Below are 16,280 nucleotides of genomic sequence, written 5' to 3'. Positions count from 1 at the left end.
AATTATCTCCTTTTTATTTTTGGAATTATAGTATTCTGAAAAATGATATTTCTGTTTGCTAACTGGGCAGAGCAGTGACTCATTGCGGAATCAGGGGCTTGATGTTTTTCTTCAGCTTATACGAGATTCAATGTCCAATCAAGCTTCTTGTGTCAAAGCAGGGATGCTAAACTTTCTTCTTGATTGGTTTCCCCAAGAGGGGAAGGACGCTGTAGTCTTGAAAATTGCACAATTAATTCAGGTCATTGGTGGGCATAGCATTTCTGGAAAAGATATACGCAAAATGTTCGCTCTACTCCGGAGTGAAAAAGTAGGGTCACATCAGCAGTACAGCTCATTGCTTTTGACCAACATGCTGTCAATGCTCAACGAGAAGGGACCAACTGCCTTCTTTGATCTCAATGGCATGGAATCGGTAACTGAAACAATTGTCTTTATAGCTATCTGAAATATACGTTTAAGTGAATGAATGTTGCCTCTTCTTTATTGTTTCTCTACTTTCTCTGAGTAACTTCTCATTTCAAATTATGTGATGTTTGTCCTTCCCTCATGCAGGGAATTTTGATAAAAACTCCAGTTCAGTGGCCATTGAATAAGGGGTTTTCTTTTACTTGTTGGCTAAGGGTAGAAAGCTTTCCTAGAGGTGGTGGAACAATGGGACTTTTCAGTTTTCTTACTGAAAGTGGAAGAGGATGCCTTGGTGTTCTTGGAAAAGATAAACTTATATATGAGGTGATAAAAGTTGTTATTTGCTTCAGTTTTACTTGGGGTTTGTTTACATTTCTGTGAACCTTGAGTTTGGAGTGCATTATGATATTTGAATAGGTTACACCAGCCTCTTTTGTTAAGCCATGTTTGCTTGATGTCTTTGCTATTAATAGCTCTGTTACTTTTTACAGTCAATTAATCAGAAAAGGCAATCCGTTGTGCTGCAAGTCAATCTTGTTAGAAAGAAGTGGCATTTTTTGTGTTTAACACATACAATTGGTAGGACATTTTCTGGAGGTAGCCAATTGAAGTGTTATTTGGATGGAACTCTTGTATCCTCTGAAAAATGCAGGTATGTTGCATTCTCTTCCCCCTCCCCCCCCTCTCTCCCTCCTGATGTTTGATTTTGTTAGAGAAGAGTTTGTTCGATCTATTTCCAATTGAGAAGAGCTTCCTGAACTTCACAATTTGGTTGCAGATATGCCAAGGTAAACGAGCCTCTGACTTGTTGCACTATTGGCACAAAAATCAGTTTACCTTTGTATGAGGAAGAGAGTCCTACACTTTCTTCAAAAGATCCATCTGCTTTCTATGGTCAGATTGGTCCAGTTTACTTGTTCAACGATTCCATTGCTTCGGAACATGTGCAAGGCATTTATTCTTTAGGACCTAGCTACATGTATTCCTTCCTGGATAATGAAACTGCAGTTCATTTGGATAACCCATTGCCCAGTGGAGTACTTGATGTTAAAGATGGTCTTGCATCCAAAATCATATTTGGACTTAATTCACAGGTTCTTTTTTCTTTCTCCTTGAATTGCTTCCCTGAATTTTTTTTTTGTGCTTGTTCATATGGAACTAAAATACTGAAATTTCTGTATCAGGCACGTAATGGCAGGTGTTTGTTTAATGTTTCACCAATGGTGGATCCTGGATTAGATAAAAGTTCATTTGAAGCAACTGTTTTGGTCGGGACACAGCTGTGTTCCAGGCGATTGCTTCAACAGATCATATATTGTGTTGGGGGCGTCTCTGTGTTTTTCCCTCTTTTCACCAAGTCTGATTTGTATGAAATTGAAGAAGCTAAGCAAGCTGGCCAAGCTTTACTTACCCCGATTACAAAGGAGCGTTTAACTGCTGAAGTTATTGAACTTATAGCTTCTGTTCTGGATGAGAATTTAGCCAATCAACAACAGATGCTCCTTCTTTCTGGATTTCCAATACTTGGGTTTTTGCTGCAGTCAGTTCCACCTGAGCAGTTAAATATGGATACACTGTCTGCTTTAAAACATTTGTTTAATGTGGTTGCAAATGGTGGTATGTCGCACAAGCTACTTGTGTGTTCTTTTTTGTTGTCTTTGAGTTCATTAACTACTTAATCTCCAACTTTCAGTTTGAGGCAGTTTGCCAAATCTTTGGTTATGCAGCTCTCTTTAATTTATTGCCAGGTTTGTCAGATATGCTAGTCAAGGATGCTATATCCCATATATTTCTCAATCCTGTTGTATGGGTCTACTCAGTTTACAGAGTTCAACGTGAACTGTATATGTTTCTCATCCAGCAATTCGATAATGATCCAAGGTTGCTGAGAAGTTTATGTAGGCTCCCCCGTGTTCTTGACATAATTCGACAATTTTACTGGGATGATGTCAAAACTCGTTTTGCTATTGGAAGCAAGCCTCTTTTACATCCTGTGACAAAGCAAGTTATAGGGGAGAGACCTAGCAAAGATGAAATACATAAAATTCGTCTCCTTCTATTGAGTCTCGGTGAGATGAGTCTCAGGTAGCTTTCTTTTTCTTAGAAAGGATAGAGTTTTTCTTCTTTTGATTGTTGTAGTGACTGAGTTTTCTTCTTTACTATGTAAGCTTTCTAGCTCCTGTTCAGCTTTCATATTTTATTTTTTCAGAAATAGAACTATTTCTTTTTATCCACCACCGTTTGAAGATGTTCTCCTACCATTTGTTTATGCAGGCAGCATATTTCAGCATCAGATATAAAATCTCTCATAGCCTTTTTTGAAAGTAGCCAGGACATGGCATGCATTGAAGATGTTCTGCATATGGTTATTCGGGCTGTTTCTCAGAAACAACTGCTTGCATCTTTCCTTGAACAAGTCAATATGATTGGTGGTTGTCACATATTTGTAAATCTTCTTGAAAGGTATGACCTCAAATTGTAGAAACACATATTTCAGTTATCATAATTGTCGAATTGTGCGACCACCCCATCTAAAAGCTTAAATTGTTAGAGGTGCTACCATTGTGAGAAATGAAAGAAAAAACAACAAAATTTAGAGAAACTCAGCTTGATTATTCTTTGAAGCTATTGGGTGTTTAAATATTGAAGTATTCATGCTCTAAATTAGGAAGGAAAATCAAGAATTACACCCTACAGGAAATCAATCAAGCTAACTGAAATCTATACGCCTAATTGACACTATCTGATCCTAATTGATATAACATATTTACAATATCTCTAACACTCCTCTCAAGCTGGTCCATACAAATTGCATGTACTAAGCTTGCTGCACAGTGTTTTTAAGAGCGAGAAGCGCAAAAAAGTGACAAGGGCTCGCCTCGCTTCAAAAGCGAAGCGCACGCTTTATAAAAGTGAAGCGCAATAAAAAAATAATTAATTTTATAAACCGAAAATGCATATAATATATATATTAATTAATTTTATAAACTGAAATACATATTAAAAAAATCAATTAAACTAAAATATAACACACACACATACATACATATATATTTATATATTTATATATATATAATAATGAATTTTCTAAAATGAAATACATATAAAATTAATCAAATAAACTGAAAATATAACATATATATAATAACTAATTTTATATACTGAAATATACACTATAATAAGAAGGAAAAAGAAAGAAAAAATAGGAGAATCTGTTCTGGACTAGAGAAAGAAAGAAGAAGAAGAAGAAAGAAAAAAGAAAAAAATGAGAAGAACTGAAGAAGAAAGGAGAAGAAGAAATTACCTGGACTGGAGAAATGGTCAGCAATGGTCGAGTCGCGAGCGAGAAGGGAGAAGGGGTCGAGCTCGAGCGAGAGAGAAGGGGTCAGCAATGGCGAGAACCTTAGGTTTTGTCGATGTCTCTGTTTTGTCGAAGGGGTCTGTTTTGTCGATTTAGGGGCCTGTTTTGTATAATAAAAAAATAGACTCAATTTTTTTTTTTTTTTTTTTAAAAGGGCCCTCTGCGCTTTTTTAACAGAAGCGATCGCTTTCCTCGCTCTGTCGCTTCGTCCATTGAAGCGTGTGCTTCCTTCGGTCGAGTCGCCTCAGGCAGCTAGAAGCGATACTGGGTTGCTTCGCGCTTAAAGCGACGAAGTGATCGCTTTTCTAATCACTGTTGCTGCATATGTAACTTGTCCTATGAATTGATGAATAATATATCTGCAAGCTGATCATTCGACTCTATAAACTTTGTGACGATGTCTCATGGGGGTGTTTTATTTCTCTGACGAAATGACAATCAAAGACTTTGTGCTTAGTCCTGTCATAAAACACCAAATCTGATGCAATATGAAGATGCAACTTGATTGTCACATATGCTGGTATAACTCAATTAAGTTGTAACAGATTACTACTCAGTGAAAACCAGATTTTTCAACAATTAGCCCGTGTACGTACTCGTCACCTTGCGTACACGGCGCTCACATAACACAGAAATATCACAACAATACCAAATCCTAAGGGAATTTCCCCCGCACAAGGTTAGGCAAGCCACTTACCTCGAGCCAAGCGCAATCAATCAACAAGAATGCCTTTTCCTCGGTTTTCTGACTTCGTATGGCCCAAATCTAGCCAAAAATAATTACATACTATAAATACAACTAATATAAACTAATCTAATTAATGAAATCAAGATTTTAACAAGAATTTCGAAAATCGCCCCTAAAAGTCGACCCGGGCCCACGTCTTGGAATCGGATAAAAGTCACAAAATATGAACACTCATTCAACCACGAGCTGAAACTAATGAGTATGGTGCGAGCGGTCTCAATCAAATGCTATTTTTCCTGTTAGCTATTTTATTTTCTTTAGAGGTGCGAGGAGGACGTTTGATATATGATCCCATGAGAGTTCATTAACCGTTAAAATGGAGAAGATAAACATTCTGGTGCATTATTACTATGAAAAGAGTAGATATAACCCCAAATTGATTTTGGATTTGAGTATGGAGGTCTGGAAAATGGAAAATAACTCGGATAGATCTTTCATCAAGAATATCCAAGTTCATCTTGAATAATAATCCATGACACTGACAAAGTCGCGGAATACCAAAGTAGAACTAACCCGACTAGGACCCCCACACATCTTAATGAAGTAAAGAGAAAGGAAAGTTGCTCGATTATCAACTCGTCGAGGTAAGGGAAAATAAGTATGCTTACCGAGCCGAACCCATCACATTCTTCAGTAGATAAGTAAGACAAATTAGATATCATTTTCTGAAGCTTTGATAAACTAGGTTATCTTTGTAGATTCTTTACTTTTGGCATACTGTTGTATAGGGAAGAGTTTTTCATTATTAGTAAAATTATTACTTTATAAGAAAAGATAAACTAGGATGTCTCAATCATTTAGGTGAATTGGTAATAAGACAAGCTTTATATGATTTTTGAAGGCTTAGGTAATAAAGTCCATGTGATTCATGTCTTGAATCAATGACTAGTCCCGTACAATATTCTGTGTGACACCAAAGTTACGGAAGAAGGTTTGTGAGTAGTTAAGTGTCTGGGGTAAAGGACTTATGGATAAAGACAACCATAAACAGAAAAAACTGAAATCAAAGTTACGGAAGAAAGTTGGGTAGCTTGAGCTATTTTTGTTGCCATGGTTTATGTTGGCCATTGTGACTATTAGTAGAGATTGATTAAGAAATGGCAGAGAAATGATTTATTTACCAGAAATATGATTAGACATACCTGAATCAATGACCCAAAGACTGAGAAAAAGAAGATTGGAAGACACCAACCACGCTATTACCTATCTGAATGAGAAAAACTATTCTAGAGTATGTCCCGTTTAAGTGTTTTATTATGAAGGAACTCAAATATAATATATTCTTCGTGTCTTTTGATGCACCTATGAAGTTTCTATTTGTATAGAAGATTGGTATCTTTCGCGAAGAATCCTATCTTTCTGTAGATTCTCTATTTTTTGGCATGCCTCTTGTGTATGAGAGGTTTTTCCACCATAAGTGTTAAAGTCTTCCTTTCATTATTAAACTTTGTGCCAAGTCAATTATCACAAACAAAATGAAATGAAAGAGTAAAATCATGTAAAGAAACCATCATACTATTCAAAGTATTGGATTCCATTTTATTGCAACCAAGTTTCTCAAATCCCTGGAAGCTGCGGGGGAAATCGACTTAAAGATGACTTAAAACCTGAAAATTCCTATTGGAAAATCAAGTTCACCGTAGGTAGAATTTGAAGTTTGTTGTAACCCGTTTTGCTAGTGGTTGGAATCTGGAAACCTTTAGGTGGATGGGGTCGGAAAAGAAAAGTCAATCCCTGAGAAATAGATATCTTCACCTGAAGTGGCCGGAAAACTGTACCCTGATCCGGTGGTAGGAATTTGGGAGCACCTCGTGGATTGATTAATGAGGGTAGAAGAAAAGGTTTTCTATTTAAGGTTCCCGCTCCTGAAAATGGGTATTAAACAAAAGACATTGTGGGTTTGGTAAAACCTCTTTTGAGAGGAAAGATCTATCAAAGCAGAGAGTCCAAAGCCAGAGGTTTTTTCCCAATGCGTATGCTTAAATGTAAGACTTGGAATATATTATTTATCTGTTCTTTATTAATGGGATACGAATGTAGTGGGACGTTCTTTTTATAGATCCTTCGAGCGAGAAAGGTGCTGTGCCGGGGCCTACTCAAGGTCACGAGGAGATAACACCTAAGAGCCAACCCTTCTAGCTGGAAAACGTCTAGAAATGGTTCACACACTCGGCATGTGAAGAACCTGTCGCGAAAATACTAGATTTGATCGGTGCATGTAGGCACGCAAGATCGTTATTTTCCCGCATGACTCATCTTGTTTTGCTCACAAGAGGGTGATGTGACAACTTTCACAACCGCCAACAAATGCACAACGGCGATACTATTTTCCGAACTTTCGCTAGTAAATGTGCAATGAGTAATTGCTCACGAAGGCTATGATAACAACAAACAACAAACCCAGTGTAATCGCACAAATGGGGTCTGGGGAGGGTAGAGTATACGTAGACCTTACTCTTACCTTGTCAGGGTAGAAAGGCCGTTTCCGATAGACCCTTGGCTCAACGACGAAAGCCTGTGATAACGTGTGAAGAAAATGGACTTTGGACCTAACTCAAGCCAAATGCTAACTTATGAGGTGAGATTGCCCAAGACCTTAAAATGGGACAAGAACTCATTTCCACAACCAATGTGGACAATCTAGCATAGATCAACTTTAGCAACTGTAGAATATTCTGCTATGGTTTTATTGTTTTTCTGGATAAGGATAAACTTAAATAAAAGCACAATTATCCCTGTGAGCTAGGTGGACTATTGAACAACTGGCAGAGGGTCTTGCGATGTCAGATATTTTCCTTAGGCCTAAGGATTGTGCAGTGTGAAATTTTCATTGGTAGAAGATATTCTTAAGTTCTCTCTACATTATAAAAATTTACTTTGATATTGTCCTACAGGTTTCTGATACTTGGCATGCTCTCATTCCATTTCTGTTTTCTAACTTGGATGTGTTACCATTTCAATTCCCTTTTAATGGTAACAACATAATAATTTGTATTGTTTGTAATTACGTAGTAATTCTTTACATTATATTTAGGCGAAATATATAAACGACCCCTTTAAGTTATCCACAACGATCAGACAAACACCTCAACTGACCCCTTTATCATTGAGACGCTGTAAGTGTCTATTAAATAGATCAAGTAAATACATGTCGCTGATGTGGCTGCGTGTTTGCTAACAAAATTTTGAGCGCGTGAATATATTTTTTCAGCTAATTTTCTTTTGGTGGAAAAAACAAGAAATAGCCGCAACTTAGCCCCTCTTCTTCGTTTCAACTGCAACCCACCATAAAACCACCATAGAGGCCATGAAAATCAGCCACTAAAGCTCCAACTAAACCACCTTAAATCACCAGAAACTGGCAAACTGCCGCCTTTCATCACAAAACTTACTGCCCGTACCTCCAGAGCTCCGCCTTATTCCGTCGAGCCAAAATCAATCTCGAGCCCAACTGAAAGAAGCAGCAAAAATTGCAGCAACAACAACTGCAAAAAACCACCAAACTCCATTAGATAACGCCCCTTTTCATCCAACTACATCTTCATTCCAATAGAAACACACAAACAACAACTAATTATTTGAAGCCGCCGATAATTGTAAGGATAATTTTACACCAAAAATAATAAATTAGAAAAACAAAAGTGATATAAGCGCACATTCATAACCAAAAAATGATGTAGAGAGAAGACTGAAGATTTCAGTAGAATCGTTTCTTTCAGCTTTGCTCAGGGATCAGTTTTCCGGCGAGAGACATGAGCTTTTTTCCGGCGAGGTCCGTCAATGATTCCTTGTTCTGATATAAGGAATGGGAGGAGGGTGGATTTGGGAAAAGGGGACGGGGGACGCAGAAGATGGGCAGAAGGAAGAAGATGAAATGGGGGAGGGGTGGGAGGTGGCGCTGGTTTTGGGTGGAAGGAAGAAGATGAAGTTTGGGGTGGGGGTGTGGGGGGGGGGGGGGTTCGTTTGAAGGGAGAGAAAAGGGGTTTTTCATTCTTTAAATTCATTTTCTATTTTTGTCAATTAAATGTGTTAAAGTTTTATTACAAATTACGCGTGTCGTTCATTAATTGGCTCATTTGACAAATAATTGGCAAGTGTTACTCACGTATATGATCTGTTGCACTCGGGTATTTACCTGATCTACTAAATAGACACTTGAAGTGTCCAAATGATTAAGGGGTCATTTGAGGTGCTGTTTGTTTGTTGTGGACAACTTAAATGGGCCGTTTATGTATTTCGCCTTATATTTGTATTCCCGTGTACATAAATTGTTGTAGTGAACGTGCCTTCTGAAGTAATTTGTTGGAATTATTCAAAACCACAGTCTGTTTCGATTGTCCATCGTTTGCTGTACTTGTTGCAGGGACTTCGAGCCCATCAGGCTACTAGGTCTGCAGTTCCTTGGACGACTGCTGGTTGGTCTTCCGTTAGAGAAGAAAGGATCAAAATTTTTCAGTATTGCTGTTGGCAGATCTAAATCTCTCTCAGAGGGCCTTAGGAAAGTTAGTTCAAGGATGCAACCCATTTTCTCGGTTATATCTGACAGACTGTTTAAATTTCCTCAGACAGATCTCTTGTGTGCAACATTGTTTGACGTTCTGCTTGGCGGTGCCAGCCCTAAACAGGTGATGCATGTTAATTGGTGCTCTCGTTTTTTTCCCCAGATAACAATCTCACTTAGCAAGTCATGCTATTATACAATGTACTAACTGGTGGTTGCGTTGCAAAGTTTGATTTGTTTGATTAGTTATTCAATAGTTAGTGCACATGCAGAAGTTCATTGAACTATTTGGATCTTTTGTTTCAGGTTCTACAGAAGCATAACCAACTCGACCTTCAGAAAAGTAGCAGAAATAGCTCTCAGTTTTTCCTTCCTCAGATTTTAGCCCTTATTTTCAGATTCTTATCAGGTTGTAAGGATGCTCCTACAAGAATAAAAATTATTAGCGATCTACTTGATCTTCTCGATTCGAATACTACAAACGTTGAAGCTCTAATGGTAGAAATCTGATCTGTTGCTTTAGGATATTTCCCATCTTTAACTTTGTTTCGATGAGGCATAATGACATTCTTATTGTTTGAACATTGTTGCTTAGGAACACGGGTGGAATGCATGGCTGGATGCCTCCGTGAAGCTTAATGCATTGAAAAACTACAAATTGGAGTCGAAAATTAACAATGATACTGAAACTAGCGAGCAAAATCTTTTGAGGAGTTTCTACTGTGTTGTTCTTTGTCATTACATGCATTCTATAAAAGGTGGCTGGCAACACTTGGAGGAGACCATGAACTTTCTCCTTGTACATTGTGAACAAGTATATTCTTACCTCTACTTTGTGAGACAATCCTTTTACAACTTGAGTTTTGTTGTCAACGATTTGACTATTTCAAGCTTTTGTTCCTAGGGTGGAATTGCTTTTAGGCACTTCCTTCGTGATCTGTACGAGGACTTAGTCCGCAAGCTGTTAGACTTATCTGCGGTGGGAAACGTTCTTATCACTCAGCCTTGTCGAGACAACATGCTGTATCTTTTAAAACTTGTTGATGAGATGCTTCTTTCTGAAATGAAGTATAATCTTCCGGTACTTGTCTCGCTTGAAACTCTAGCTCCTCCACCCATTGTTTTCTCTCTATTCTTGGTCAACTGAAATTAACTGCTATTTTGCTAAATGTGTAAGTGATTATTGTATTTTTGCTTTTCCTCCACACCATAACAATTATTGCCTTGTCCACAAGCCACTTGCAAAGGTTTTTGGTATTATTCCCGAAACATAAATGTTATAGTAAGTTGATGCAAGTTGTTTGTAGCTCACATTGCAGGTTTAAATTTCAGAACTAGTAGCTTTAAACTTTTGAAAAAGTATCTGAACTGTGAGCTCCTGTATCTAGCACTCTAATTTTACCTTCTCCTCGTCTCCCTAGTATTGCTCAGAATATTTGTTTGAATATACGTTTTTAAGTACAGGATTTTCGTCTGGCAAGTTACCCTTGATAAAGCCCCTTTCATGTGGCAAGTCTCCCCTAATGACGCCACAACATCTTGAATTCTTGAGTAATTACCTTGTTCTCTTCTCCTGGGTAAACATACTTATTTGTACCCTAGGGAAATTTACCAATGCCCTTGGTTTCTCCTCTGTACTCTGATCTCCCACTTGCTTGAAAGGTTTTATAATTTTTCCGCTTTGAACTTTAGCGTTCTATATTTTTTTGGTACACCCTCGAGAATGAAGAATCAAATAAAATCAATAACCTCATGGAACATGCTAAGCATCCTATATTTAAAGTTATTGGCTCTTGTAAACAGGGTATAGTGGAATGGATATTAAGGATTCACTGTTCAAGGAAAATTTTCTTTTCTTTTTTTATGGTATCAAAGTTCGGTCATTGTACTAGAAAATCTTCATCTCTTCATTGTTTCAAGATAACGCATTGCTGAGTTGATCTTGTGTCACCACGGAATGAGGAGAAAAATGAGCTGGTGTGCTCAACTTAATTTTCTAACTTTCATTTGCGAACTGAAGTTGCTGGACTACCTTGAATTTGAGTGGACATGTTGAAAACCAAGAGAACTAAGGTGTTGAATGTCAAGAGAATTAATTGTTACATGTTAGAATATCTATGTTAATGTTATGCAACTTCTTCAGCTGTGTCATAGTTGAAATTCAGGTAATTACGAAAGTTCCTTAGGTTGAACTTTCCTTGTTGGCCAAATACATACGCGGCCCCCTAAACTTGTCCGCTATTTTCATTTAGGCACTTAAACTAGGGCAAGTACCTATTGAACACTTTTTGTGGTAGAAATATGTACTATTGGACACAAATTTAATAATCTCAAATTATGTTTGGTGCGTGAGTATCACTTGCTATCCCATGGCAATCGACCAATGGAAAAAGACATGTCAACAGAAAGAAAAAGCAAAAATCTAAAATAAGAACAAATAAAAAAAGAAAGAAGAAAAATGTCCTTCTTCCTATCGCTGTCCCCAATCCCTCGCCAGCCAAATCCCCTGCCGTCGGCCGAACCCCTCGCCCATCTTCTCCATAGATCACCCCCCTTTGTCTTCTCAACAAACCCAATAGATAGGAAAGGCAGAGTAGTACTGTTTATGGCAGGTTTGATACATCTTGCAGTTTCTGGGTTATGCAGTAGCCATTTTATTTCAAGACCATAATCTCAAATTAACTGATGTACTGTTTTTGAAAAAAAAAATAGGATTATAAAATTGTGATACCAAGCTTAAATTTCTGTTGCGGAGGTAACTTTGTACTGTAATGTGTCGTTTTAACTGAATTTGAAGATATCCCTCCACCATTCAGCATCTATTAGTGGAGTAGTAAGATAATTTCCTTTGTCTTTAATTATCTGCTATCATAATGCAATTATTTTGTTTGAGCTCCTGAATCTCCTTGCATTGATATTTGATTTCATTGATAACACAAGGATATAAGAGAGAATTAGCAAGTTTTTTGTTTACAGTACCAAATGTCAAAAAACATCAGCAGTGACGGAAGAACCTTGAGTAGGTGATTTGGGTCCTTAAAAAATCTCTCTGGCAATCTCCATTCTTCTCGGCAAACAAAACTAGGATAGGTTTTTTTTTTTTTGGGGGGGGGGGGGGAAGGTTGATGAGAGAGGAGAAAAAAGAAAGAGAAAATAAATTAGGAAAAGAAAAAACTGATCTCTTACGCTCTTAAAGAAAGTGTCATTCACACACTGCCACCTCACCAAGTTGTGTCTAATAGACACAGTTTAACTTGAGTTGAGGTGTTCAATAGGTACTTGCCCTAGTTCAAGTGTCTAAATGAGAATAGCAGACAAGTTTAGGGGTCCACATATGTATTTGGCCTTCCTTGTTCTTGTGGTCAACCTGAACTCCCAGATAAGGATCCCTCTTATATGCCGTTTACAACAAATTGAAGTCGTTGCTTCTTGCTCTTTTACAGTTTTCCTGAACTTTTTGTTGTCTGAAGTCTTTCTAGTGGCTAGCAGTTATTATTTGTACCGTGGAAGCCAAGTACTTTCCCAACAAGTGATAAAGACTTATTTCTTTTGCCTGTAGTAAGGAAATTGGACCATGTTCCTGTTTGAAACCCAGCTTCGCTGTTGGCACACTATAAGATGCTGGTCGTTGTTGAGAACATTGGGTCATTAATAAGATGGAGGCTTTATGAATTTATCCAATAGAAGTGGAATGTCGTTTTTGTTGTTTCATTTCTTGTTGCAAGTGTATTAAACTTGATTTTTCTCTATTGGCCACAGTATCCAGCCAGCAACACAGAATTTTCTTCAGAGTTCTTAGAACTAGAACATCTGAAAGACCTTGGTTCTGCTTTACTTGATGCCCTTCAAGGAGAACCTGATGAGAAGCAATCGAGGTACTGCAGATATAGTTTGGCTTTTTTATAGGTACCTGATGTTGCAGCAGTTTATTGGCTGGCCTTGCCAAATTGATGAAGCTACCACATCGCTTCCACTACTTTCAATTGTAAAAGCTCTTTTTGTTTCTCTCTTTCCAGGAATCATGTTTCCAAGCGGCCTGACGTTAATGAAGATGAGAAAATTGACGACGAGTGGTGGAATTTATGTGACAATCTTTGGAATGCTATAAGTGAGATGAATGGCAAGGGACCAAGCAAGATGTTACCCAGGTCCTCACAGTCAGTAACACCATCACTTAGCCAAAGAGCCCGTGGCTTGGTAGAATCACTGAATATACCAGCTGCAGAAATGGCTGCAGTTGTCGTATCAGGGGGGATTAGCAATGCTTTGGCTGGAAAACCCAACAAGCCTGTTGATAAGGCTATGCTTTTAAGAGGGGAAAAGTGTCCAAGAATTGTATTTCGGTTGATTATCCTATATCTTTGTAAATCATCGCTTGAACGAGCATCTCGATGTGTACAACAGGTTATCCCCCTTCTGCCTTGCCTTCTGACTGCTGATGATGAGCAAAGCAAGAGCCGCTTGCAGCTTTTTATTTGGTAATGCTTCATAATTCATTTATCTTTCCTATGTCTCTTAAATTATTTGGTATTGTCTGGCTTCTTTCTGGCTTATCATTTGTATTGACAAGACATGACATTCAATTCAACACATGTTTAGGGCATTACTCGCAGTTAGGTCTCATTATGGGGCGCTGGATGACGGGGCTAGATTTCATGTTATAGCTCGCATGATTCGAGAAACTGTCAATTGCGGGAAATTGATGCTAGCTACAAGTATTGTGAGCAGAGATGATTCTTTAGAGTCAGGGAGCAGTACTAAAGAGGGAAGCACCATTCACAATCTGATTCAAAAGGATCGTGTGCTTTCTGCGGTGCGTACTATGCTATATAACTTAATATTTTGTACTTTAGAGTTAGGTCATTCTGGTGAGTACATGCATGAAAGTTGTGAATTCTGTTATTTCTCCCACCATGGCCGCTTCGTAGTCTTAAGAAAAAAAATTTTGTTCCTTTTTTCAGTAGTCTCCCTGCCTTTTTTTTGTATCTCCTACTCCTTGGATTGGCTTTTGGTTGAAGTTTTCAAATTCCATTTATGTATTTTTGTTCCAGGGAGTTGCCATACTTGCTGGTTTGTTACCAATAGAATGTTTGACCTTTATTATGAAAATAAGTTATTGAAAGAAGTGGACAAAATCCCTGCGTCCAAATTCTAATACACAAAGTAAGGACACTTATAAAAGAATGTGGTTCTCTAATCTCTACAGAGAGCAAGTCATCAACACTGACTGGAATCTCATGTATTCTACAAAATGTAGAGAAAACAAGGTCCGAGGAATGGACAATGTAACTTATAGTAAGTTGGGATACTGGACTTGAGAAGCCGGAATGCTGGATAAAGTACTCCTAATTGATTTCTCTTTTCCTCCTTTTGACAATTTACCTCTTTTCCATCCTACTAATCTCTTCCCAACTCTCTCAGTCGTTGCTTTCCTTATTGCTTGGTCTTTATGATACACCCCCAAAGGTAAATCCGAATAGGTGATTGGGAGGGATACTTTTCAGCTGAGGAGTGCTGCCGAGTACTAAACATTACTCACCTCGTCCAGTGGAATTATTTCACATATGTTTAGGGTTATTCTCTAGTCTGGGACTAATTGAAAATTTTACAATGTGTTCCTCAGCCTAAGGAGCTAATCCTCATCAGCCTGATATAACAACTGTGTTCTCTGCAAATAACAATTGAGACACCTGAATGTTGGTTGAGAAAGCCCCTGAAAGAACTTCCAATTACCGCTCTGTCCCTCGTTTTGCTGAGTGCCTCAGTGACCAAAATGAACAGCTATTATTCGTTAAAACTAAACTGTTGACGACTTCTGTTCTAACACTTAAAATGTTGGGGCTTAATGAAACCGGAAGGTGGCCATCTATGTTAGTCTAACATTGGCGGGACAGTATGTGGTTAGAATTTTCTTTGTCGTGAGCTTGTTTGCAGAAACTTTGCTTCTCTTTTATTTCTTTCCGTTTTTTATTTTTTCACTTATGCTTTATGCCTAGTGAAATTTCTGTCCATCTTGTCCAGTTTGCTGATGAAGTAAAATATGTCAAGAGTTCAATAGCAGATAGGACCATGCAGTTGCATGAGCTTCGTGTTAGGTTGGATGAAACTGCAATTGCAGATTCCAACCAAAAGAAAGCTTTTGAAGATGAAATGCAGAGTAGTTTAAATGTCATTCTTGCCTCCGATGACAACAGAAGGAGTTCTTTCCAACTAGCATATGATGAACATCAGCAAATAGTTGCTGTAAGTATAAGAAATATTGTCACTGGCTTGTTGCTTCTATGCTTCCCACATCGAGCTTTTCATAACAGTGCTTAACAGTATAGGTTTTTGCTCTTATAGGGTAAATGGATTCACACTTTTCGCTCTCTCATTGATGAAAGGGGTCCTTGGTCAGCTGATCCATTTCCAAACAGCACAGTAACACACTGGAAACTTGATAAAACAGAGGACGCATGGCGTTGCCGTCAAAAGTTGAGACGGAATTATCATTTTGATGAAAAGCTTTGTCGTCCTACCTCTACCACACCTAGCGTTGTGGCTCTTAATCCTTTCAATGATTCCAAAGCCGGTTTTGCAGCACATATTCCAGAGCAAATGAAGAGGTTCTTGCTGAAAGGGATAAGGAAGATTACGGATGAGGGTTCATCTGAATTGAATGAAAGTGAGAGCGAACTTAGTGGGCAAAAGCCTGGCTCGGAGGACTTGTCAGATAGACAGTATTTGGAGGTCGTAAAAGAGAGTGGTGATCTGAAGGACATTGCTAAGGAAGACTTAGATTGCTCCTCCACGCAGATGGAATCAGAAGATAGTGAGGTAAAAATTTATCTCTACATCTAGATAAAGCAATGACCTAATTCAGCATTTCTAATGCTTGGATTTATTTTCAGGTTCTCATGTCAGTCCCCTGTGTCCTTGTTACACCAAAGAGAAAGTTAGCTGGACATCTAGCAGTGAAAAAGAAATTTTTGCATTTCTTCGGTGAGTTTCTGGTCGAAGGTACAGGAGGGTCATCCGTTTTCAGAAACTTTGACTCTTCTGGGAAGTTTGATGTCAACAAGTCTGATCAGTTAGGGGGACTCCAAAATCACAAATTTCTCAAATGGCCCATCAGTTTTGATTTAGATTGTGAGAGAGGAAGATCCATTAATAGCATTGGTGCTGTTAATAATGATGCGCATCAAAAGCATCCTAACAATATAAATCGGCACAGGAGATGGAGCATCTTCAAGGTATTGGAGCTGAAGCTGTTCTGTAAGATT

General features: G+C 38.2%; 1 protein-coding gene across 3 annotated transcripts in view; it reads left to right on the top strand.

Moving 5' to 3' along the window:
* The window catches only part of LOC104224986 (BEACH domain-containing protein B), a 46,965-nt gene that overhangs the window by 16,351 nt on the left and 14,334 nt on the right, over positions 1-16,280 (top strand). For all 3 annotated transcript variants that reach the window (XM_009776727.2, XM_009776728.2, XM_009776729.2), the window contains 17 exons: positions 71-415; positions 556-732; positions 900-1,060; positions 1,187-1,502; positions 1,593-2,025; positions 2,157-2,493; positions 2,683-2,871; positions 8,881-9,142; positions 9,325-9,516; positions 9,614-9,832; positions 9,923-10,099; positions 12,778-12,893; positions 13,035-13,496; positions 13,618-13,831; positions 15,040-15,261; positions 15,361-15,834; positions 15,909-16,250. In XM_009776727.2, the coding sequence (XP_009775029.1) occupies positions 71-415; positions 556-732; positions 900-1,060; positions 1,187-1,502; positions 1,593-2,025; positions 2,157-2,493; positions 2,683-2,871; positions 8,881-9,142; positions 9,325-9,516; positions 9,614-9,832; positions 9,923-10,099; positions 12,778-12,893; positions 13,035-13,496; positions 13,618-13,831; positions 15,040-15,261; positions 15,361-15,834; positions 15,909-16,250 (4,638 nt within the window). The remainder of the gene's footprint in view (positions 1-70; positions 416-555; positions 733-899; positions 1,061-1,186; positions 1,503-1,592; positions 2,026-2,156; positions 2,494-2,682; positions 2,872-8,880; positions 9,143-9,324; positions 9,517-9,613; positions 9,833-9,922; positions 10,100-12,777; positions 12,894-13,034; positions 13,497-13,617; positions 13,832-15,039; positions 15,262-15,360; positions 15,835-15,908; positions 16,251-16,280) is intronic.

This window comes from Nicotiana sylvestris, chromosome 4, assembly GCF_000393655.2.
Source record: "Nicotiana sylvestris chromosome 4, ASM39365v2, whole genome shotgun sequence".
NCBI classification, from domain to species: Eukaryota; Viridiplantae; Streptophyta; class Magnoliopsida; order Solanales; family Solanaceae; genus Nicotiana; species Nicotiana sylvestris.
Note: the sequence above shows the minus strand (reverse complement) of the source record. Positions and strands in the feature narration are given on the sequence as shown.